This window comes from Chrysemys picta, chromosome 25 (genome assembly GCF_011386835.1).
Source record: "Chrysemys picta bellii isolate R12L10 chromosome 25, ASM1138683v2, whole genome shotgun sequence".
Lineage (NCBI taxonomy): Eukaryota > Metazoa > Chordata > Testudines > Emydidae > Chrysemys > Chrysemys picta.
In genome coordinates, this window is record NC_088815.1 from 13666043 (window position 1) to 13689016 (window position 22974).

Here is a 22974-nt window from a genome sequence, read left to right on the forward strand (position 1 = left end):
CCCAGACTTGGGAAGCTCCTGAGGGGCTGGGAAGGTGCTGAGCTCGTCAGAGCAGCTCCAGGGACAGACTGAGGCAGGGTGGGAGGTTCTTTAAAAAGGAATGAAAATAGGGAACTTCTGCGCCTAATTCTCAGCATAAAGAATAAAGGGGTGTAAACGCCATCCCTGAGCATCTTCTGTCTGTGACGGGGGCCTTCCTGCTTGCAGCCCCTGGCGTAGGGGGTATGTCGGGCATGGGGCCAGAATGCATTGCACTACAGCAATTCTCTGCTCCCCAGGGGCCATGGATGCAGAGTGTAACTTAGAGCAGCCTTTGGGCTGCTCTAAGTTACACTGGCGGCTGGGGAGGGCCCTGCACAGCCCCCGAATGCAAAGCCACCTTAAACCACCCACTCCACCTCTGGCCCCAGCAGAGGAGCCGAGTAACTAGGACCCAAGCTCGCTGCCTCAGCATTGGGATTTATTGAAATCAAAGGGGCCAGGCGGGAGCTGAAAGTGTTAACCACTTACCTGCTTACACTTGCTTATCCAAAAGTTGGGCTGGCGTCTTTGCACAGACAAGGCCTTTGGGTTGCCCCTTGCTGCGAGGTTAACCCAGACTCCCTGTCCTCCTCAGAGTCCAAACACAGATAACAGCTCTCCAGGGACTTTTTAAATCTCTCTCTCTCTCTCTCCCTTTTCACCCAGTTTTCCAGTGGCTGCGGTGAGGCCGGACCTGGATCTGGTCAGGAAACCCCCCCCCCCCCCCCGCCACCCGTCAGTGAAAACGCCTCTAAAAGGGACAGGCGCCCAGTGTCACAAAGCGAAGGGCCCGACAGAGGCAGTGATGTGAGGGGGGTTGGGGGGAAGATGCACTGTCCCAGGGGAGGGCCTGGAGGGCTTATAACGAGAGCTGGTTGGAAAATGGGTATTTGCCACAGGAATGTTTGGCTTTCTATGGATTTTTTTTTAAACTGAAAAAAAATTATTATAAACATAAAAAGTGTGACAAAACCTGAAACGTTCCAAGGAGAAAGAACGAGGCGTCCTTGTGGCACCGTACAGACTATCAAATTTATTTGGGCATAAACGTTCGTGGGAGAGCAGCTGCTTCCCCGGAGAATTTTCATCTCGTCGAAACCCCCCAGTTCTCGGTATAAATTAGGAGGGGAACTTTTCGCCCAGTGCTGCTTATTCTGCCTGCACAGGGGTGGCTGCGGAGGGGCTAGCCAGGGAGCCCGCCGTCCGCACTGCAGAAGTGCTCGAGCCATTGCCTTGCCCTGTCCTGACATAATCCACCAAGGCGCTGCCAGTGGAAATGCGCAGGCAAAGTGTGGAGCACCCCCTGTAGAAACTGGTCTGTCCGGGGCTGGATGGACACTTGCTGTGATGAAGATCTTGGATTCAAGGGCTGGTCAATTTTCGTCTCTCTCTCTAGTCAGTTTCACGCTCTGGCTTTGCATGGAGCTGCACCAGGTTGCTGGGTTTCCTCTCTGCTCCCTCCCCGGCGTGTCTCTCTTTCCATTCCTCCCCTCTCCCCCGCATCTGTCTGGGATTTACTGGGTGGGGGAGGGGTGACATTTTGACTCCTGCCCCCTTGGGGTGCAGTTGCGCAGCAGGGCCCTGATATCTGTGATCGAACAGGGAGCACCCACGGTCACTCAGTGCCTCTCTGCCTGCGCTAAGGCATTGCAAGCAGAGCTTTGGGCCCCGGGGCCTGGCCCTGCAGGATTGGCGATGCAGGAGCTCCCCTGGGGAAGCAGGCAGCCAATGGGCCTTTGGAGCATCATCCATCGCTGCTCACGGCCTCCTGCGGCTGTGTGCGTGTGTCCCTTACAGCCCGATGGAGTCGGACAGCTGTGCAGAGGGCGTGGGGAGCTCTCTGCTCCCTTCTCCAGTGGCAGCGTTTTGCAGCCCTGCTCAGCACGGCTGTAAATCACTGCGCCCGTGCAAGGTGGTGGGGAGTCCCTGGATTCTTTTTCCCACTCACTGATTCCTCTCTTCTCTCCTCTCCCCCATCCTGTGATCCCTTACCAGGAAGCACCTGAGACTTACCGCTCAGAACCAGCCCCAATTCCCCTTTGCTAATTACACTTTCTCCACCACTGTCAATGCATTGCTCATAACCTGCCACCACGCCCTGAGCCCTGGGCTGGAAAGTGCCTTTAAAAACTTCCTCCTTACAACTTCCACCTGCTCTTTTAGCCCCAGCACTGAAAGGGTGCCTGGCATTGGAGACACACTCCTTCAGCCAAGCCTGGGTGACCTTGGTCTCCCATCAAATAAATCAACACCCCTCTGAGAAACTCTAAGCAACCTCCTCCCTTATCGCAGTCCTGCTGGCTAAGTGACTCCTGAAAAACGCTCCCAGCCCAGAGCTGCCCAGGTAGACTGAGACGCTGCTTCATCCCAAAGGGATCTAGGATCGCCAAGGAGTCTCCCAGGACATCCCAGCTCCTGCCGGCAGCAAACTGTTTGCTCCTGTCCTGCTCTTGTTTTCCTAGCAGTTTAGTGGGGTTGGATTTAGTTATTTATTTACCTGCTTATGAAATGTACGGTAAAACAAGGCTTTTAGGAATCTTATATATATTTTTTAAACACAGGGGAACCTTTTGCTGAGCACAGCACAGGTTTGGAACCTCCTGCCTTTTGATCGTCTCACCTGTAGCAATTTAACGGGTCGCTCTTTTTGATTTTTGAAGCTGGGTATTTTCTTTCTCATGCCATCGACCTTTCGGCTTTCCAGGCACTGGGTGGGAAGTGCTGAGAGTCGTTGGCATTGTTTTGAACAGACAAAACAGGTTTGGTTTACTTTTTTGATCAGCCTCAACTGGACTTGCTTTAATTTCTAACCACGTGTTTTAAAATATTGAAGCTCTCGTCCCTTTCAGTTTGTAAAATATTTTGATTTTCCAGAAAGGATCCAGGCCAGAGGTTTTTGTTTGTTTAAAAAATAGTTGTGCCCCGCTGATTCTGACACCGTGAGTGTAGAGACTTTTCTGCAGTGTGGGTCTTTCTGTGTCCTGGATCCAAACTGTGAATTTCAGTTTCTGAAACATTTTGATTTTCATACACAATTTGCTGTTTTTGTTGGTTTAAATAATTATTATTTGTTCCTCTCTCCCACGGTGAAATTCACGTGGTGAATTGTAGGGTTTTTTTTACAGCCTTTTGCTGCCTATCTGTGTGTCTAGATCTGCAATTGTCTGTCTGTCTGTGGCCCTATCTAGGCGCGTTCCAAGCTGCCCCTGTTTTGCTAGCCGAGCTCTCGGGTGGCTGTATTGGGCTAGCAAGTTACCGCACAGGGCCCCCTTGCAGGACTAGCTGCTGCTACCAGTTGATTTGCTTGTGGGGGGAATATTGTGGGGCTGAGGTCTGGGCGTGCTTGAGGCTGGACCGATGTCCCAGATGGGCAGCATGGAGGTTTTCATACCGGAGATGCTAACGTTCAACCTCTGGGACTACGGAGTATTTGGTCTGATGCTCCTGATCTCCACGGGGATCGGGCTTTTCTACGCCCTCTCCAAAGGCGGGCAGAAGACCAGCGACGACTTCTTCACCGGGGGGCGCCAGATGTCGGCCGTGCCTGTGGGGCTCTCGCTCTCCGCCAGCTTCATGTCGGCCATCCAGGTGCTGGGTGTGCCCGCGGAGGCCTACCGCTACGGCATGAAGTTCCTGTGGATGTGCCTGGGGCAGCTTCTCAACACCCTGCTGACCGCCTACCTCTTCCTGCCCGTCTTCTACCGCCTGGGGCTGACCAGCACCTACGAGGTAAGGGAGCCTGGCGGGACACAGGAGAGAGGTCTGGGCAGACGAGGTGGGTTTGTTCAGGGCCACGCTCGGTGCTCGTGAATTTGAGGGGCTGCTAGGATTGGTGAGGGGCATTTATGGGGCAGCAGGAGCTGGGCAACCTTCCCCTACACAGGAACACAGCCCTGGTGGTGCCCCTCAGTCCCGACCCGCAGCCCCCCGCTAGCCCAGCCCTGTGGGATAACACCATGGATAACAGGAGCTGATAAATCCACTGTCCCCAGATCTCAGGGTGCCGGGGGTGGGGGTGAGGGGCGTGTCAAAGGGTGCCCCCTGGGATCACAGTATTTCCCCTCCCCTCTTTCAGCCTGAGAGGCAGGCTTGTCCTGCTCGGGGGCGGATGTGGTTAGAACAGGGGACTAGGAGTCTGGTGTCTGAGTGCCGAGGGCCTGGCCCCGGAGAACAGCTGCCTGGTTTCCTGGCCCTGCTATTATCCCTGACAAACTCCAGGGCTCCTCACTGGGCTTCCGGGGAGTGCAGCTGCCGGGACCCGCAAAGGAGCCCCCCCCCCACGGTGTGGAGAGGGCTGAGGTCAGGCGGTGCATGCTCCCTCAAAGGGCTGGGGAAGGAGGTGGGGGTACTGATCGCCTTCCAGAGCTGGGTGGGTGCAGATCGCAGCTTCCCTAGAGCTTGGAGCAATCTGGCCACCCGTCTCTAGCTATGTGACTTGTTCCCCTCGACCACTGGCTTCAGTCTGGGGGAGCGGATGGGGAGGGTCCCAAATCAGAGCCCCAGACCCAAAACAAGTCAGCTTTGGGGCGTTCAGATCCCAGCAGAGGTTCCCCCATCCAGGAAGAACATGGCACCCTGGTGCCAAACCAGAAAGGGCTCCGGTAACTGTACGGCCTGCGGGCAAGCAGGCGTGGCACCAGAGGGTGAAAACTCCCGGGACGCTTGAGTTGTTGGCACCGACGCGCAAACTCGGCCAGAGCTGCCCTGGAGCTAAAAACCGAGGTCGGAGAAGTGAAAACAACCATGAGTGGCTGGGCCGCTGGGAGCTGCAAAGCATTCTGGGAATCAGCCCAAGCCCTTGAGGCTGACGCTGACCGTTCCCGAGTCTGGGGGGTGCTCGGAGTTGGGGCTTTGTTCCACTCCAGTTCTGTGCTGCCTGCCTGGCTGCACGCTGCCTGCGCTGTTCTTCATCCCTTCACCCCCCCCCGTCCCTGACAAGTCTCGAAGCTCGGTGCCAGCCTGTGAATGAGCCTCTCTCATCCCTGGGCTCTCCACGCCCAGTCTGCAGGCACCACAGGCTTTGGGGAGCTGCCCGGCTGCCTGACCACCCTGGAGGAGGCAGCCCTGGGGGGCTCAGGGGTCCCTCAGTGCTCCGGGTGCTTTATTCTGTGTCTGGTTCCCACTGGCGGAGCATAACAACCAAAGCTTTCCCGTGCCATGCTCAGACTCTGTCTGGGAAGCTCAGCCCTTAAAGGCCCAGGCCCCAGGATCACAGGCCCTGCTGGCCAAGTGCCTCATCTAAAGCCCTGGCGTGGATTCCTGCTCTTGGCTCGCTGGAGCATGTGCTGGGACGTGTGTTAGCTGCGTCTCTGAGTGGTGTTAACAGCGCGTCCCAGGAGAGGGGGCATTAGCGAGCCATGCAGTGACGCGCAAGGCGGAGAGCCGGAGCCACCTGCGAGGGAACCCGAGCTCTGCCAGCTCCTATGCTATTTCTTGGGACGTGGGGGTGGGGGTCCTGGAAGGAGGCCTTGTGGTTCAGAGGCTGTCGGGGGACTCGGGAGATCTGGGAGTTCCTGGCTCTGCCCCAGACCCCCTTCCTCTCCTGTTGCCTCAGTTTCTCCTCTGTCCAATGAGGCTGATGTCACGTCCCTGCCTTGCTGGGGAGCTGTGAGGACAAATGCATTGGGGCGGGGGGAGCCCCTAGTTCTAGTCCTGGGACTGGAGTGCTGCCTGCCCCGGGGCGTCCCCCACAGAACAGCGAAGGAATTCGGGTGCCTGATTACCATGAAACCGAATGGGATCTGGGAGCCTGAATCCCACTCTTTGCCTTAAGCCACGGTGCCCGGGACCGGCTCTGCTCAGGGACGTTCTCCCCCTACTCACGCCCATTTATGCTCTGAGGCCCATTCGCTGTGTGGCGGTGGAAAGGTGGCTGCTCCCCAGAGCGCCAGGGGCCCCCCTCTCTGTCCCCCCCCCCCCACACACTCTCTGGCTGGTGACTCCACGGCACCCTTGGGCAGCCAAGCCCCAGGGGCGCTGGGTCTGTGTACTGGCCCCTGAGCGGCCAATGCTAATCTAATCGGAGGGGTCAGAGCTGTGGTTTGAACTCTGCTCTGTCCGACGTTGTTACCCTCCAACCCAGCACTGCTATAAATCGGGGGGGAGGAGGGGGAGAGCTGCTCTGCAAGGAGCAAAGGGGTTTGCAATTCTGCACCTGTGCAAGGTGATGGGGGGAGGGGAGGGGGCTGCACCGACCGGCTGAGACAAACCACTGCAAGGGAAGGGAACGGGTTAGATCGGGTCCCTTGAGGAACCGGACTCCTCCACGACCCTCAGCAGCGGCTGGAGGTGCCTGTCCCGGCGGGCTCGTGCTGGGGGTAGCCAGGCGAGGCCGGGGAACTGCCCTGAGATGTGTTGGCTTGCTGAGCCCCCTCCTATGGAGGAGATGAGCAAAGAGCTCAGCACCCCCCCCCGCCATATCTCACTCCCCCCCTCCCCCCCCCCCCCCTGTTCTCTCTTGCAGTACCTGGAGCTGAGATTCAGCAGGAAGGTTCGCTTGTGCGGGACCATCCAGTACGTCATTGCCACGGTGCGTATCCGGGGGTCTGGCGGGGGCGGAGTGGCGTGTCTGGGGGTGGGGGCTGCACAGGCAGAACGGGCTAAGGACATTGATTCCACGTGGACAGACGTGGGGTCTGAGCAGACACCTCTGCCGGGGTCCGAACTACAGGAGCTGCTCTGCAGCGTGGCCTAGTGGGTAGGGCACAGAGTGGGGAGCCAGAGCCCGGGGGAGTCTAGCCATGGGGCAGGTCGTGTCCCGCTGGGGGGTGCCCACGTGAACGGCGTGAGAGTGGAGCTGGGCCTCCTCCAGCCCCGGTCCCCATTGTCTGATGCCCCCGGCCGTCCCGCTGGGGCCTGCGCTCTTGCTGCCAGGGGCTTGGCATGCTCTGTGCTGACGGTGGGGTTGGGTCGCTGTTTGTTCCGCCTGCAGATGCTGTACACGGGGATAGTCATCTACGCCCCAGCGCTGATCCTCAACCAAGGTACGTCCCAGGCCCCCCGGTCTCAGGGTCCCCAGGAGCGAAGCCTGGAAAGGGGCCTGGCCGGTGTTCTTTAGTATTTCTGTTCCCATAGCGCCCAGGCGTGGCCCAGCCCCCCATCGCGCCGGCTGCTGCCCTCTGGGTCCTGCCCCAAGCCGCTCACAATCAAAGCCCTTCTTCTATTGCCTTTGCTGTGGCTGCAGGGGCTTTGTCCTCCCAGCCCCCGATTCCCACTGGCCCCATCGACTCCCGTGGAGCTCTGGCCGCTGTACACCAGCTGGGGATCCGTCCCGTTATCTCTTGTGAGCCGCTGTCTGACCGGCTGCAAACGTTGGGCCTAGAGCTGACCCAGGCCCCGAAGTTTCTGTGTGTGTGTGTGTGTGTGTGTGTGGGGGGGGGGGGGGGGGGGGGAGAGAGAGTTCTGTGCCAGGCCCGTCTCCCTGCGAGCCGCACGGCTGTGTCAGGGAATGTCTCCCCTTAGCTGACCGGCTGCTTCTTTGGTTTAGTGACAGGGCTGGATATCTGGGCGTCTCTTCTCTCCACTGGAGCCATCTGCACCTTCTACACCACCATAGTGAGTACCAGCTCCCGCCCCCACTGCTGGCACGTGTCCTCCAGCTGTTCGCCTGGTTCCAGCAGAGATCACAGAGACGAGTGGGATGGGGCTCGCCTGGGGTATCCTTGCGCTGTGTCCAATGCAAAGGCTCCAGCAATGGGGCCTCCATCCTGTGCCCTGCGGGTCCCTTCCACCATCTGCTGGCAGGTCAAACCAGCGATGACAGGAGGGGAATACTAGCTCGCTGAGCCATGTCCCTACCCTGGTTGGGACAAGCTCCCCCTTGGGGCCAGGGCAAATCGGTGTCGCTTCATTTTTAATATGGAGATATCCCTATCTCATAGAGCTAGAAGGGACCTTGAAAGGTCATTGAGTCCAGCCCCCTGCCTTCACTAGCAGGATGAAGTACTGATTTTGCCCCAGATCCCTAAATGGCCCCCTCAAGGATTGAACTCACAACCCTGGATTTAGCAGGCCAATGCTCAAACCACTGAGCTAGCCCTTCCCCCATTGACGTCAGTGGATCTCTGATTTGCTCCAGCCCAGGCTCTGGCCCCTGGGGGCTCTGTGATGTCACTTTGGTACTGGCTGGCCAGGGCGCTGACCCTCCTCTTCTCCCTCTGCAGGGTGGGATGAAGGCCGTCATCTGGACAGATGTGTTCCAGGTGTTGGTGATGCTCTCTGGATTCATCGCCATCTTGATCCAGGGGACACTGCTGGTGGGCGGCCCCAGCGCAGCCCTGGAGATCGCGTCCAACCACTCCAGGATCAACCTGGCCGAGTACGTGCCTTTCCCAGCATGGGTCTTTCCCACCAGAAACCCACTAACTCTGGGACACACCGACCCCTACCTCCAGGTCCCACTCCCCTCCCAGGGCTGGGAAGAGAACCCAGGAGTCCTGGCTCCCAGTGGTGTCCTCGCGGAGCAGGGCTGCTGTCTGCCCCAGGGCTTTTCCCAGCCAGTTTTCATTTTTAGTGGGGTGATTCTCTGGGCTGGCAGTCTGTGTCCCACACGGGATATTCCCACAGCAACGCGGTGTGACCCTTCCCGGCCGTTCATTGTACCATGACAGCACCGAAATGCCAGCCCATGACACTGAGATGTCCCAGCATGACTGGGGTAGGAGGTGGAATTGCGAAGATGGTAGCCTAGGCCCTTCAGCCCCCCAACCCCACACATTTATGGGGCTGGGTAAATAGTCTGTGTTGGGAGACTCTCCCCCTGCGTGACTGGCTCAGTCTGTGTCTCGCCCTCCCCTTCTGCCTGCAGCTTCGACCCAGACCCCAGGAGCCGCTACACCTTCTGGACCTTCACCTTTGGGGGCACCCTGGTGTGGCTCTCCATGTACGGCGTGAACCAGGCCCAGGTCCAGCGCTACGTGGCCTGCAAGACGGAGAATGAGGCAAAACTGTGAGTCCCCACTGCCTAGGGGAGGGAAACTGAGGCAGGGTTTAGCTTCCTAGGGAAGCGAGAGCCTGGCTGCTGGGGAACTCAGCACAGAGGGATGGAGGAAGAGGGACCCTGGTTGAGTCCCCTCACGGTGGCTGTGGCCAGTGCTGGAGGCTGCAGGGTTATGATCCAGTGTTGCCACGTAAAACCGCACGTATGGAGCAGATAGGACTAGAACCCTTGATCTTCTGTTCCAACGGCACGAGCCTCTATCCTCTGACCGGTGCTGTTGCCTCCTGGCTGGCATGGGAAGCCCAGGGTGCGGGTGGGAAGAAGGTGCCCTCGTCCCTCCTGATCCACCACTGTGCTGGGGGGCGATTCGTCCAGGGTTCATTGGCTCATGCAGGCTACTATCTGCCCCGACGCTGGTATCTCTAATATCAACATGGCACTGCCATGCAGCCTTACGCGCCTTCCCCCTCCTCCTGTGTGAGTCTATAGACACAAGCCATGATCCATCAGCCACCGATAACCCACCCTGGCCTCCTCCAGTGCTCTGATAATGGCCAGGGGAGACTTTATCTGCCCCACCCGGCTGGCTGTGCCAGCGCTGGGACCCGCCCGCACCCACTTATCGGTGGCCGAGGTTGTGCCTGTTCCAAGAACCTCGTTTCGTGCCGGGGCAGAAAACCAGCAGAGATTAAAGCTCTTGGCCACGGCGATCTCTTGTGGCAGTGAGTTCCCCAGGCCATTGCAGTAAAGGATGAACTGTGACCATGGGGACTTGCTGGCTTGGGGTGGGGCTTAGTGAGGAGCCACTTGGGTGATGGGGAAAGGAGGTGGGGGAGAGGCTGGAGCTTTGTCAGGCTCTGAGTGGGCAGTTGGGGGGGATTGCGGCGAGGAAAGTGTCTGAGCTCACCAGGGCGAAGTGTGGGAGCCAAGAGGGGATTTGCCCAGCCGGAGGGCCAGGGTGTTGTACTTAAAGTACTGCACAGGATCTTTTCAGGGGGAATAAGACAAAACGCCACATTTATTAGTAATACATGTATTCCTTAACACTGTATCATATGCATATAATATATTACACTTACACTCACACACACACACACACACACACACACACAAACACACTCCGTCTTGTTGTTACCAATTAGTTGCTCCCCTTAACTTCACTGGCCAGGTGAGTTAGATGGGGGAGGGGGTGGAGCCGGGCTTCTGCCGATCCGGATTGATGCTCCCATGTTGACAAGACGAGACCCGGGGTCCTCTGCAAGACACCTCACTTTTATAGCAGCTTTCCTCTTATGCAAATCTAGACCAGATTCAAACTCTGTGTCTGTGTCTATTGGTCCTTTGTGCTGCTTTCTTTTGAGTGTTGTCCCAATGCTGCAAAGAGGGTGTTTCCAAAAGAAGGTGCTTGCTTCTAACCCCCGAGGCCCTCGGTATGTTTGCTTGTCTTTAATGAGCCCACTTGACACGTTTTATTGTCCTTGGGTCTGGCTCCCAGCCCCTCTCCAACAGTTGAGGCTGTCTGGAGGTGCTGCCTTCCATGCCTTGCTCATCCACACCTCATTCATTCAACAGGGCAATTGATTAAGAGTGAGGGGGGAGAGGGGGGGAGAGCTCTTGTTCTACTGCTAGGCAAAAAGAAATTTTCTTCTATCTTATTCTATCCTGAGGGGCTATAATATTATACCAAGGGCAATGCAAAGTTTCTAAATGAGGCTTTGCTACAAAGTCCCATGAAAACAGAGGTCACACGTGGGTAGACCCACCACAAGGTTATATGAAGAGGCACAATGTAAAGTCATATGCAAATTATCAGAGATTGATCTACAAGGGGAAGGATTGTTCCTGGCTCAAGGGTCAGGGTCAGGGTTGTGCTGCACAGGGAGCCGCTGGGCATGGCTCTGCCAGGAACCGGAACTGGCTTTTGCTTAGTAATTGTGACCCTGCAGCTCTGGGTTGTCCCGCAGACAGTTAGGACGTGTGTTCCCCAGGGAGCTGTGTCCCATCCCGGGGTCTCCCAGGGACCAGGCCAGTGGCAGGAGGCCGTCGATGAATCCAGAGCCTGGAAGGCTACAAGTAGCTACCGCAGATCTTTGGGGGAAGCAGGCGCCAGGGGAGAGGAGACCGTTGTTCTCTGCAAAGCCAGCCCCAGTCCCTGGATTCCTCCTGGTCCCTGCAGCTGGGCCCTGCGTTAGAGGGCATCTCGCCGTGAGCCCCCCGGGCTGTGGGCCAAGCCCTCTGGGATCACTCTGAGCGGCGTGGGGCAGCCGAGGGGCTCCGCCCAGTGCGGCGAGGGGAGGGCTCTCCTTGGAGGTCGGGATCCTGCCCTCGAGCTGGGGCAGGTTTTGGGGGGAGCAAGCGGAGCCCTGTGCTGAGGAGGGCGAGGCCGGATACAGGCCTGACCTGCTGTGCCCGGGCCCTGCCCTCCAGAGGTGCGGAGCCCCTGGGGCGCCCACTGGCTTTGGCTGGCGTGGGGGTGCTCTGCCCCTCTGCAGATCAGGCCTGGGGCATCTCAAAGCAGGCTAGCCCCCCGAAGCACCAGGCTCTGTCGGCTCTAGTGCCCCGTCTGGGTCAGGGTGAGGAGGGCACATTGCCGGGGCCCCTACGACGGAACCTCTGGGAGTTAGGCACCCAAGTCCCATTGAAATGGGGCACCTCCCTTCCAGCCTGAGGGCCTGGGAAGCTAGCCCTGTCTCTGCCGCAGCGGGGGGAAGGGGGGGACACGGACCACTGGGGCTGCTGACGCAGCACAACGGCGGGTCTGCCCCGGCCCGGCGGAGGGGAAAGCCGGCTCCTGGCCGGACGTCACCGTGCGGTGTTGGCTCTGTCCCGGTTGTGATCTCTGCTGCCCGTGTGTTCGCAGGGCTCTGCTGGTCAATCAAGTTGGCCTCTTCTTCATCGTCTCCAGCGCGGTGGGCTGTGGCATTGTGATGTTTGTGCTCTACAAGGACTGCGATCCCCTCCTGGCCGGATACATCTCTGCCCCCGACCAGGTACCTCCGCCCCCGCTGCAGGGGAGCCCTGCTCTAGTGAACCGAGGGCTGTTTGAGCAGCCAGGGTGGAGGAGCTCAAGGCAAGAGGCCAAACTGAGGGAGCTTGACGAGCCGTCTGGTGAAGCCCCTGCATGGATCGTTCATTCTTTAGAGGCTGTGGGCAGAGCACGGGCCTGCCCTGGGTTCTTTCCCCAGTTCTGGGAGGGGACTATTCCCTAGTGGTTGGAGCGTGGGACTAGGAATCAGGACACCTAGGTTCTAGTCCTGGCTTGATCCGGGGTGGGTCCCTGCGCCTTTCCGTGCCTCAGTTTCCCTATCTATAAAGCAGGGCTGATGCTTTGCAAAGTGCTCCCAGGCCCTGGGATGGAAGGTGCCATGCCCAGCGCTCGGTATTATGCTGTTAACCCACTTCTCTGGGGCATCACCTTCTCTGTGTCCTGTTCGACGAGTTTAAGCTGCTCTCCGAGGAGGAGGCAGCGAGTGGGAGGAGCGGGGGCCTTTCCCCCGCCCCCCACCAGCCCGCCTTAGAAGAGGGGGTTTATTCTCCCTCTGGAATAACCCCCCGGGAGCTGCTCCCTCCTCCCTGTCTCTGACTCCTCTGTAACGTGGCCGTCTCCTCCCTGCAGTACATGCCCTACATGGTCCTGGATATCTTTGAGAAGTACCCGGGCGTGCCCGGTCTCTTCCTGGCTTGTGCGTATAGCGGGACCCTCAGGTAAGGGGCAGAGCCCGACCCCCCCAGCAAAACAGCGCAATAGTGGCTGTAGCCCTGGGCTCCGTTTGGGGGCCCAGCTATCCCACCCCCGCCCCACTCCCCTTTGTTATTCCACGGCTCGGAGCTGGCTCTGGGGTGGAGCTCGTCAACTCTTTAACCCCCCCTCCGCTCCCCCACAACTGTTTGGGACAGGAAGTGAGGAGGAAAGTTGCTGTGTCCAGCTGCAGCTAAAGGGGCAGTTCCAGGGGCAGACTGGGGTCGCCGGCACTGGGGATGGATAGGACTGTGGGGCAAGTGCCCCGTATCCTGTGGCACGGGCAGTCAGCACTGACTCCAAGGGAGAGTGCCTTTTACCGAGCCACCCACCCAGCTCCCTGGGGCACAGCGCCCCCTAGCAGCGTGCTGGGGCATGAGCACCGACCCAGAGGGGAGCGCACCCTCTACATCACGTCCCTGTTGGTCTCCCAGCCAAAGATCCCCCTGGCCCAACCCCACCTAGCCTAGGAGACCGGAGGATGACAATCCCGTCAGCCCGGCGTGCATGACTCTCCCCTGCTCCCGCCCTCTCTCCCCAGCACGGCGTCCACCAGCATCAACGCCATGGCCGCCGTCACCGTGGAAGACCTGGTCAAGCCCAACATGCCCTCCCTGTCGCCGCGGAAACTCACCCTCATCTCCAAGGGACTCTGTAAGTGTGGGGCTGGAGGGGGGCGGGAGGGATCCTTGCATTTGCCTGCATGGCAACGGGGCAGCCGCACATTTGGTGTTCGGCTGCCCGGGCCCGCGGCCCAGGGGTGCATTTCACCCTGGCTGCTTAGGGCTCCATGGCTAAAGGGGGGGGACACATCAAGGCGACCAGCTCCCCAGCCCCACGCTGCTCCCCGCCCCCCCACGATGCCTCAGCCCCCTGCAGGGTGTGGGTCTGATGCGGCTGTTTCCCCGGCCTGAGGCTGTTATTTTCCTCCATTCCGCAGCGTTAATCTACGGCACCTCGTGCATCACAGTGGCTGCCTTGTCTTCCCTGCTGGGAGGCGGTGTGCTGCAGGTAAGCTCCCTCCCCACCCCACCCCGCCGGATAGGGCCATGCTCCGGGGTTCTGGTTTGATATCCGCAGGCTTTGTCCCTGGGCCCCGTCCAGCATCCGCTGCCCTGGGTCCCCCGGCTCCAGCTTGTTTCACATGCGTCGTGGAAGAGCTGTCGAGGTGGCAATGACATAGGGGTCTGCCAGCCCAGGGCTCTGTACCCTTCGCCCACCCCCTAGCCCTATGGTCCTGCTCCACCCCATTTCCCACGGAGCATCAACCGCTCCAGCTGAAGTCAATGGAGCCTCTGAAAAGCAAGCTCCGGCCGTCTCCCATTGGACTTCCAAAACTAGCCGCTTCCCAAAGCATTTGGGAAAACTTGGGGGCTGTGTCGGCACCGATGATGAATATATTAGTGCCAACACACTGGAGTTTGGGATCATGGCTCACAGGTGCCCCTCAGCGGCAGGATCCCACCGCAATTGCTGGGTTGCAGCTACATAGCCTGGAGATGGATCAAGTTGAAACTCAAGTCCCCTCTTTGGAGTGCATGAAGGCAGGAGAGACCTGTGGCTCCTGGCCAGACCCTGCTGATGGGAGCTGGTCAAAAACCTCGTTTCTTAACAGAAGATGAAAGTTTCCACAAAACCCAACTTTTATTTTGTGATGTTGGGGGCGAGGGGGAGGGGGAAAACCACTTTTGGTTTTCCATGAAAATGGAAATTCTCTCCCGAAAACTCCCCTTTGTCGAAAAAGCTCTTTTTCATTTAAAAATAAAAGTTGAGCTGGGAAAGTCTTGACTTGCTCTCCTCCCGGGACCCCGAGTGCCAAACCCCCTCCAGATCCCGGCTGACCCCCCCACCCCGTCTCCATCTCTCCAGGGTTCCTTCACCGTCATGGGAGTGATGAGCGGCCCTCTGCTTGGAGCCTTCATCCTTGGGATGTTCATACCCGCCTGCAACACAGTCGTAAGTCCTGCCGGGGCAGGGGGGGAATGGAGGCTGCTTCGGTGCATCGGAAGTGGGAAGCTGGTGCTCACGTTGGCTCTGACCCTGCAGCAAAGGGAGCGGGAGATCGGGGGCATCCGTGGGCTGTAGGTGCGGTGTGGGCTGCCTGCTGCCTTGTTCGACGCCGGTTGCCTGTGCCTGTCCCAGGTTGCTCCCGAGAGACACAGAAGATGCTGGCCCTAGGAGCAGGCTCCCGGCTGTGTGCGTGGAGATGCCCGAGAGCCATGGGGAGGGGGATGTCTATTGCCCAAGCTCTGGCTGAATCCTCGTTTCTTTTCTGCCTCTAGGGGGTTTTTGCAGGCTTGGGGGCTGGTTTTGTCCTCTCCTTCTGGGTGGCCGTGGGGGGCACGATCTACCCACCCAGTGAGGACACCATGGGAGTGCTGCCCTACTACGGAGACCTGTGCCCGCTCTACAACGCTACCGAGGGGATCAACAGCACCATCGTCCTGGGACCCCTGCCTCCGCGGAACGTCTCTGCGCCCCTGGAGAGGTGAGGCCAGGAACGAGGGAACCAATCCAGCAGGGGCTGGCTCCCGGGCTGAATATTCCCAGGGCTGAGGGAATTGCCTGGGTCGGAGGGTGTCCAAGGAAAGAGATGAGGGCCAGCCTGTGCTTGTGAACTCTCCCAGAGCCTGGAGGTGTTCGGCTCAGACCCATTGTCCTCTAGGGTTTGAATGGTGGTGGTGGCGGGTGGTCACGGGGTTAGGGAGTCCGGTTTGGGGACAGAGTTGCTCCCTGAAGCTGGGCAGTGGTGCATGGGCGGAGAGCTCTGGCAGAGGGGCTTGGCTGCCTGTGACGGCTCTGGTCCAGGACGGGGGTAGATCGGGTAAATAAACCGACAAAGTATGGGACACTGATTTCTCCTCCTGCAAAGCCCCGACCTCATCAGATGGGCAACTCTGTTATTGGCAGTATTTGTATTTCGCACTGACAGCGTGGTAGGACCTACAGACCTCAGGCATGTTGGGCCACAGTGCGCACTCAGCCCTGACCTGAAGACGTTCCCTTCTACGAGCCCAGAGGCACAGGGACTGAGCCAGGCCGGTGGGCTGGGGGAAGGCAGGGCAACCAATATCATAGGGGGTGAGCAATTCTCAGCCGTGGTGATCCCCAGGAATAGAACCGCCCTTGACCAGCCTAGATGTATCCGGTCATGGTTTTCTTTAGCCAATCACCATGTCCTTTCCTCTGCTTTACTACGATGTCACTTCCTTCGCAGGCCGGCCATTGCCGATGACTTCTACGCCATGTCCTACCTCTACTATGGGGCTTTGGGGACGCTGTCCACCGTGGTGGTGGGGGTGCTGATAAGTTACCTGACAGGTAATGCCAGCTGCAAGGTGCCAGCCCAGCCAACGGGCAGGGGTGCCATATGTTGGGTTGGCGCCTGGCATCCCATGGAGCTTCAGCCTGGGTGGAGGGCAGGAGAGAGAGGGGCAGATTTGGATGAACTAGTGAGAATGTGGCACTGGTGCAAAGGGCCAGACGAGGGCGGTGAAGGAGCAGGTTTCCCCCACGGCTGGACCCAGCCCCCATGCATGGAGAGGGTCAAACGAGCTTCTCCTGGAGTGTGGAGGCCCCGGGACAGCGAACTGACCGCAGGCCTCCGCTGGGGGAGGGAGGATACTCTTGAGATTAAACTTTGGGAGGGGGAGTCAGGACTCCTGGGTTTCATTCCCCGCTCTGTCATGGACCCGGCGTGTGACCTTGGGCAAGTCTGGGGTCTCCGTGCCTCAGTTTCCCCATCTGTGACATGGGGAGAATGCTCCCTGGCCTCCTCAGTAGGTGATTCAGCGTCCGCCAGGGCTGGAGGGCGTCGGAGGTGGGCGAAGGACTGGCACAGCCACTGCTCTGCCCTGTTCCATGGTGTTTTGTTTAGCCAGAGTTGTCATTAGACAGGGACTTGGCCCATCTGGTTTTCATTGTTTTTCGCTAGGTCCTACCAAGAGGAGCCAGATGCCCCAGGGAGTGCTCTGGTGGGACATTATCAAGGAGACGTCTTTGCCAGAGGGCGGGAAAAACCCCTTTGAGGACAGTCTGACCAAGGTAACGGAGTCAGGGTGGGGCCTGGGGCTCGGGGGAGGGCAGGAAGGTTCTTTGTCCCTGTTCCCTCCCAAGTTTCCGCCAGCCCAGTTGGCAGCCTGGTGGCTGCCTGGGCATCTCTGGGCAAAACCGCACTTCAGTGCAAAGCAGGGAGCCAGCGCGTCCCTGGCCAGACACCAGAGCCGGGTGTCCCCAGCAGGGACCCTCCGCCTGTCCTGCAGGGCGTCTGCCCCTGGGTGTCCCAGGGCTCACTTCATGGGAGGCAGCTTTCACATGGTCTGTCTGGCTTGGGGGGCTGACAGCGGGGTCGCCTCCCCGCCCCAGGAGCTGGGCTGAGTGTGTCGCTTGTGGCACACGGCACGGCTGGTTCGCTGGCAATGCTGCCGCGACCGGGCAGCCGCTGCTGGGCAGGAGGCTCGCACTGGACACGTAAGGGCAGCGGGAGGGGGGGTTTCCAGCGTCAGCCCCCACGTCAGCCCCACCTCCTCCATCTCCGCTCTCCCCCCCGCAGGACTCGGAGGACTCCCCCACTCTGCAGGAGAAGCCGTTCAGCTCCTCCACGTTCCTGCTGGCAGGGCTCACGGGCAGCGAGGAGGCCGACCGGGCGCTGCTGACGAAGCAGACGGAGGCGGGCGCCCCCTCGCGGTGCGACTCCGAGGAGTTCCTCTGGCTCTGCCACCCTGTCGACACCGGCTGCTGCCACCTGCTGCGAGAGACCAACGTCTAGGGCCGGGCAGCGCCGTGGGGCTGGGCTGACGCCGCTGAGCTCCGGCCCAAAGGGGTTCAACCAGCCACGCTCACCCCAGAGCCAGCATGGGGGGAGGGGAACGAATCCAGCCCCCCGCCCCAGTGAGGGAGCAACGGACAGAGCAGCCCTGGGCTGGCCAACCCCCCCAGCAAGGACATTCGGGGGGGGGGGGTATTCTCAGCATAACCAGGTGAGCAGTTACAGCGCCCCCCGCCCTGCACTGGCCCCCTCCAGGGGGTGCCCGGGGCTCTGACTGGCCGGGCAGAGGCTGACACTGCAAAGCGGCTGCACGAAGTCACCTGGAGGCTGCAGGCGCCAGCCAGGCCAAGCCCAAGTAGGTTTGGGAAGGCAGTAGCCGCACGGGGGGGGGGCCAAGCTGCCGCCGGTGCTGAGCCCCGTGGCCGTGACAGAGCAGGGCCTTGTCTAGAGCTGCCCAGCCCCTCCTGGCTGCTAACAGAGCGACAGATGGAGCCCTGGGATTTAGGTCGGTGATTTATGGGGAAACTGAGGCAGGGAGCAGGCAAGGGGCTTGGTAAGTTGGAGGAAGGGCCATAGAAAGAGCGCTGGAGTCCTGTGCTGAGCACCAGAGCAGTGCTCGCCACCTCTGCTATGTAGGGGGCACCGGGGGGAGAGCCCCGTGCCGCCTGCCCCTCCCTTCAGAATCCCTGTCCCAGGCTGCCCGCGCCCTCACCTCTGCACCTGGCAGGGGATCGTCTGCGCTGTGGGGCCGATAAACCCCTGCTAGGCCAGCCCCCATGCTAATTCTGCCTCTGCCCCCCGAGCCAGGACCAGCTTCTCTGCCCCCCAGCCCCACTGCGGCAGCAACCGGCAGCTGAAGCCACCGGGCACTAAGTGCCACATCCGCTCATTGGAACCGGCGTGGGGCAGGGTTAGGCTGAGCTCGGGGACAGATGGGGTCGGGTCAGCTCTGCCCTGGCCTCTCCGGCCAGCAATCCCCAGCGGCGGTAAACAGGTGCTAGCCCCGCTGCTGTCCCGATGTCCAGCTGGGGCTGCGGGACGAGCTCTCTCCTTGGGCAGGCTCAGGCGGCGCCGGTCAGGCCCGACCTGGGGATTTTCGGGAGTGTTTGGAGTTAACAGTGACTCGCTCCAGGCACCCTCTGGCAGCGTATCAGCCTGGCTTCAAGACTCCTGCTGCTTGCATAACTCCTCTGGGCCCGAAGAACTTTATCGACCCATCACAGACTGGACCTGCTCACGAAATAGCTTATCGGCCCACGCTCTATCTTATCGCGGGCACACAAGTGCCTGTTGACTGTAAACACCTTGCTCCAATAAAGATTGTGAAGGAAATAATGTGTGTGTGTGTGTGTGTGTACGGGAGGGGGGTAATGCTGATTCTAGCCAGAGCAGGGCCAAGGGAATCCCTATGGGGAAGGCCTCGTGGCTGAACAAACTGGCTGCTGAGGGCTGCTCCTAAGTGCTAGGAGATCTCAGGGGTCAGGCCCCCACAGCCAGCAGGGTCCCTTTGCCCCAGCTCTGCCCCGACACAGGGGGAGAGACAGCTGCTGCCACAAGGCGCTGACAAGCGAGAGGAAGGAAGCATCGTTATCCCCATTTTACAACTAGGGAAACTGAGGCAGGTGCAGGGACTGGCTCAAGGTCACCCACCAGAGCAAGGACGTGAACCTTGATCTCCTGAGTCCCAGCTCAGGGCCTCAGCTACCAGCCCGCCCTGCTCACTCACCCCTTGCCAGGGTGAGTGTGTTGTCCATGCTGAGGCCTCATCTGCTCTAGCCCCTGCGGTAGCTTCTGTCTTTGTGTGCAGATGGGATTTTCCTGAGCCCCTTTCGAGACGAAACCTGGCTCCAGACGGCAGGTTTGGTCCCTTCCTGGGCCGTACTCCTGTCTAGTTGCTGAAGCTCAATAAAGGGTTCAAGCAGCCAGCAGTTGGCCCCAATCCCCTCCCCGTGGTTCTGTCCCCCCTCTGCTGCGGTTCCACCACGCGGAGCCCTGGCTCTGAGCGAGCAGCCGGCCGGGGCTGAGAGCACAGTGCCTCCTGGGCGATGCAGCGCCGGCAGAGGGAGAGACATCACACTAAGGCCCCTTGGTGAGGTCCCAGTTCTGGGCTGGCTGGGGGCCGTGGCTGGCTGATCTCAGTTACCGCCATGCACCTGGGCTGCCCATCTAGCCAAGGCTCCTCTGGGGCCCCCTTCAACATAACATCTGGGCACTTTGCCAGCCTCGGGGTGTTTGTCCTGGCAGTGCCCCTGGGAGGCAGGCCAGTGTTCAGATGGGGAAACTGAGGCCCAAAGCTGAAGCAAGTTAGCCACAGACTCTTTGGCACAGCAAGGTCCCAGGCACAGGCTGTAACCCCACTGCACTGTCTTCTGCTTCCTAGAATCGCTCAGAAATAGAAGGGCCATAGTGCCACATCCTATGGCTCCACCCCCAATAAGTACCACCCTGATCGGCCCCACCCCTTAGCCCAGGGTTTGCTGGGAAAGCTCACGATGCATTTCCCCCCAGGTGAGCCGTGGCGGGGCGCACGTCTGGGGCTGTTGCTTTCTGGGGCAGCGCTCACTGGCGGTGTAATAGGGGTGAATCAGCGGCGGCTCCAGGCACCAGCGCTCCAAGCGCGTGCCTGGGGCAGCAATCCGCGGGGGGCACCCTGCCAGTCCCTGCGAGGGCGGCAGTCAGGCAGCCTTCGGCGGCATGCCTGTGGGCAGGGCCGGCTCCAGGCACCAGCTTGTCAAGCAGGTGCTTGGGGCGGCCACTCCGGAGAGGGGCGGCACGTCCAGGTATTCGGCGGCAATTTGGCGGACAGTCCCTCACTCCGGCTCAGAGCGAAGGACCTCCCGCCGAATTGCCACCGCAGATCGCAATCGCGGCTTTTTTTTTTGGCTGCTTGGGGCAGCCAAAACCCTGGAGCCGGCCCTGCCTGTGGGAGGTCCACCGGTCCCGCGGATTCGGCAGCAATTCGGCGGCAGGTACGCCGAATCCGCGGGACCGGGGACCTCCCGAAGGCGGCCTGCCTGCATGCTTGGGGTGGCAAAAAAGCTAGAGCCGCCCCTGAGGTGAATTACAAATCCAGAGAACTAAAAACCAACTGTGGGCAGCAGGATCAGCCAGCAAAGGCCCGGTTGCTCGCGCCCTTGGAGGAACACCGTTCGGGGCTCACGGGCGACCCCTCAATGGTGGGGGGCAGACGGGATCCTGTGACATCCAGCGCTCGCTGTGGTTTGGCAGAAGGCCCTTTGCCCCTCCAGCCTTGTCCATATGCCGCATGCACCCACCCATGCGTCAGGCGTAGCCTTTGATGTGGCCTCGACAGAATACCCAGAGGGGGAAATTCACCCTCGTGCACAGGCCCCCACCCGTGGCTGTGTATTGCATTTGGTTTATCACCCACTGGAGCCGGCTGAGTTCTGAGCTGGGACTAAATGATCCCGCTCGTTTGGCCCTTTCCAGCCGATCCTGCTGGTCCCTTCGTCAACAGCCGGCAGGTCGTTGGGAGAACCACGTTTCAGCCTATCGATTCCTGCTGCGCCACGTCACCTGGTTGTTGTGGGTGACGGGTCACCGAAGCCAGGCGGTGTCCAGTCAGGGAGGCTGCCCCACAGTCCCGCTAATGAGCTGCTTTGTGGGTGAAGCTGCTTGGTTGGATGTTTCCTTGATCCCTCGTGCGAAGGAAAACCCAACCGTGCCGATGTTCACAAGTGCAACAGGAGCATGGACGTGGCTGAGTTGAACGGACATTGGCCAAGACCCTTTGCAGCTTCCCAGCGGCTCTAGGGCCCCTCTATCCACGCCGCAGACACGACTGCCGCGTTGGCTCAGAGCTGACCGCTGGGAGACCGAGTGGGCCCAAAGAGACTGGATGCAAACAGCCCTTCTCTACCCTTCGCTCCAGCTCTGCCTCTCGCATGGGACTCCGCTAAAAGTGCCCGGTGACCTATCACTGCCGTAAAGTGTCAGCCGCCTGCCTCCGGTAAATTATTGCTGGATCTGAGTAATCTGCCAGCCCCATCATTGCATAATGTTAGCCCTGCCGCTTCCTGATTCTCCACGCCCCCTCGCTCGCGTATCTCTGCCGCGGATGCTCCTACATTTCTTAAAATGGGAAAACCCACCTCGTGGCAACTCCTTGATTTGTCCTTATCACAGCAGGTGAAAGGAGACGTGATGCAAGTGTGGGATTATCAGCTGCTGGGAGTCCACCCTGTTAAGTAACTACACGATTTGAATTCAATCTCTGGGAGCTCTGAGCTGTGATTTTATTCCACCTGCTTGATAATCTGACATTCAGAGGGCTAATCGGGACAGGTGCCTTGTCTAGCGCCGCTGGGAGCTGCGGACTTAAAGGGAGCTGGAAAAGGGGTGTGGGGATTGCGTAATCTCTGGCTGGGTTTTGCTAGCAGATAACAGCTCGATAGGGCTGTGGGGTATGCCAGGCCATTGGGCAGGCTGGAATGACCCCAAGGGGGGCTGTTCCAAGGACAGGGAGGTCAATCATAGAACTGTCTGGGAAACACTAAACTCCCTTTTTTTAAAAAAAAGGTCAATGCTGGTTTGTGTCCCAGCGTTTGACATGACTCGACTGCTCCTTTTTTAACATTTAAACGAACGTTATTGATTTCATGTTTCTGATTGATTTTTTTTAAAGGAATGAATTTGTTTTGCACATTTTTTTGGACAATTTTCGGCCCCCTAAAAGGCGAAATCGACTCCAGAGTAAGATCCCAAGGGGGCAGCAGCGAGCAAAGTAAGATTAAATCCAAACCATGTTATTCTTCAAAGCCCCACCTACAAAGCGAGCCCATCCATTCATGGCATCAGAGTGAGACACGGCGAACAGCAGACTGGGCAGATCTCTGTCCCTTTCCTGTCTACACTACACAGCTTTCGGCGGCATGGCTGTGTCACCCCAGCCATGCCGCTAAAAGTCACCCAGTGTAGCCACTGTTCTCGGCTCTCCTCCCGACAAAAAACTTCTACCCCCAACGAGCAGCGTTTGTGTTGTCGGCAGGAGCGACAACACACTGTTTACACTGGCATTTGTCGCGGCAAAACTTTTGTCTTTCGGGGCGGGGGAGGGTTAACACCTCTGAAGAACAAAAGTTTTGTCATTCAGTTGCCAGTGTAGACATAGCCTTGCACTCTTTGATCAGTGGTGAAATCATTGGCATTTACCTTGTCATCACTAGGGTTCAGGGTAAACACCCCCATTGACATGAAAGGGACACCACATCCCTCTCAGAGATACTGTTTTAAACTGGCCACAGACGGACAGCTGTCATCGCATCGGTTATATATGGGTCACACTGAAGAGGTGTTTTTTTTGCATCCACAAGAACCGGAGAGAGACACTTTTTTTTTTTAACCTGAAAGCAGATTCTGAAGCAGAAAAAGCAGCCACCAGAAAACAACCCCGGATGAATGAACTGGGATTTCTGCAGACTTTGCTCATTACTAATTGTAACGTATCAGGGGGTAGCCGTGTTAGTCTGTATCTACAAACACTTCAAT

The 22974-nt window shown here is 59.0% G+C and overlaps 1 protein-coding gene across 1 annotated transcript; it reads left to right on the forward strand.

The window, feature by feature from the left end:
• The first annotated feature begins 1642 nt into the window (after positions 1-1642).
• Positions 1643-18795, forward strand: SLC5A5 (solute carrier family 5 member 5). Its single transcript, XM_005279065.4, has 15 exons — positions 1643-3750; positions 6485-6550; positions 6953-7004; positions 7508-7575; positions 8184-8338; positions 8828-8968; positions 11820-11949; positions 12576-12664; positions 13240-13352; positions 13639-13709; positions 14568-14654; positions 14981-15186; positions 15916-16019; positions 16633-16742; positions 17251-18795. The coding sequence occupies exons 1-15, from the start codon at positions 3379-3381 to the stop codon at positions 17464-17466; spliced, it is 1980 nt and encodes a 659-aa protein (XP_005279122.2). The 5' UTR covers positions 1643-3378; the 3' UTR covers positions 17467-18795.
• Positions 18796-22974: the final 4179 nt, after the last annotated feature.

Coding starts and splice junctions, on each gene's coding strand:
- SLC5A5 (XM_005279065.4), top strand. CDS start 3,379: ATGTCCCAGATGGGCAGCATGGAGGTTTTCATACCGGAGATGCTAACG. Junction 8,339..8,827: donor TCCAGGATCAACCTGGCCGA/GTACGTGCCTTT, acceptor TTCTGCCTGCAG/CTTCGACCCAGACCCCAGGA. Junction 14,655..14,980: donor TACCCGCCTGCAACACAGTC/GTAAGTCCTGCC, acceptor TTCTGCCTCTAG/GGGGTTTTTGCAGGCTTGGG.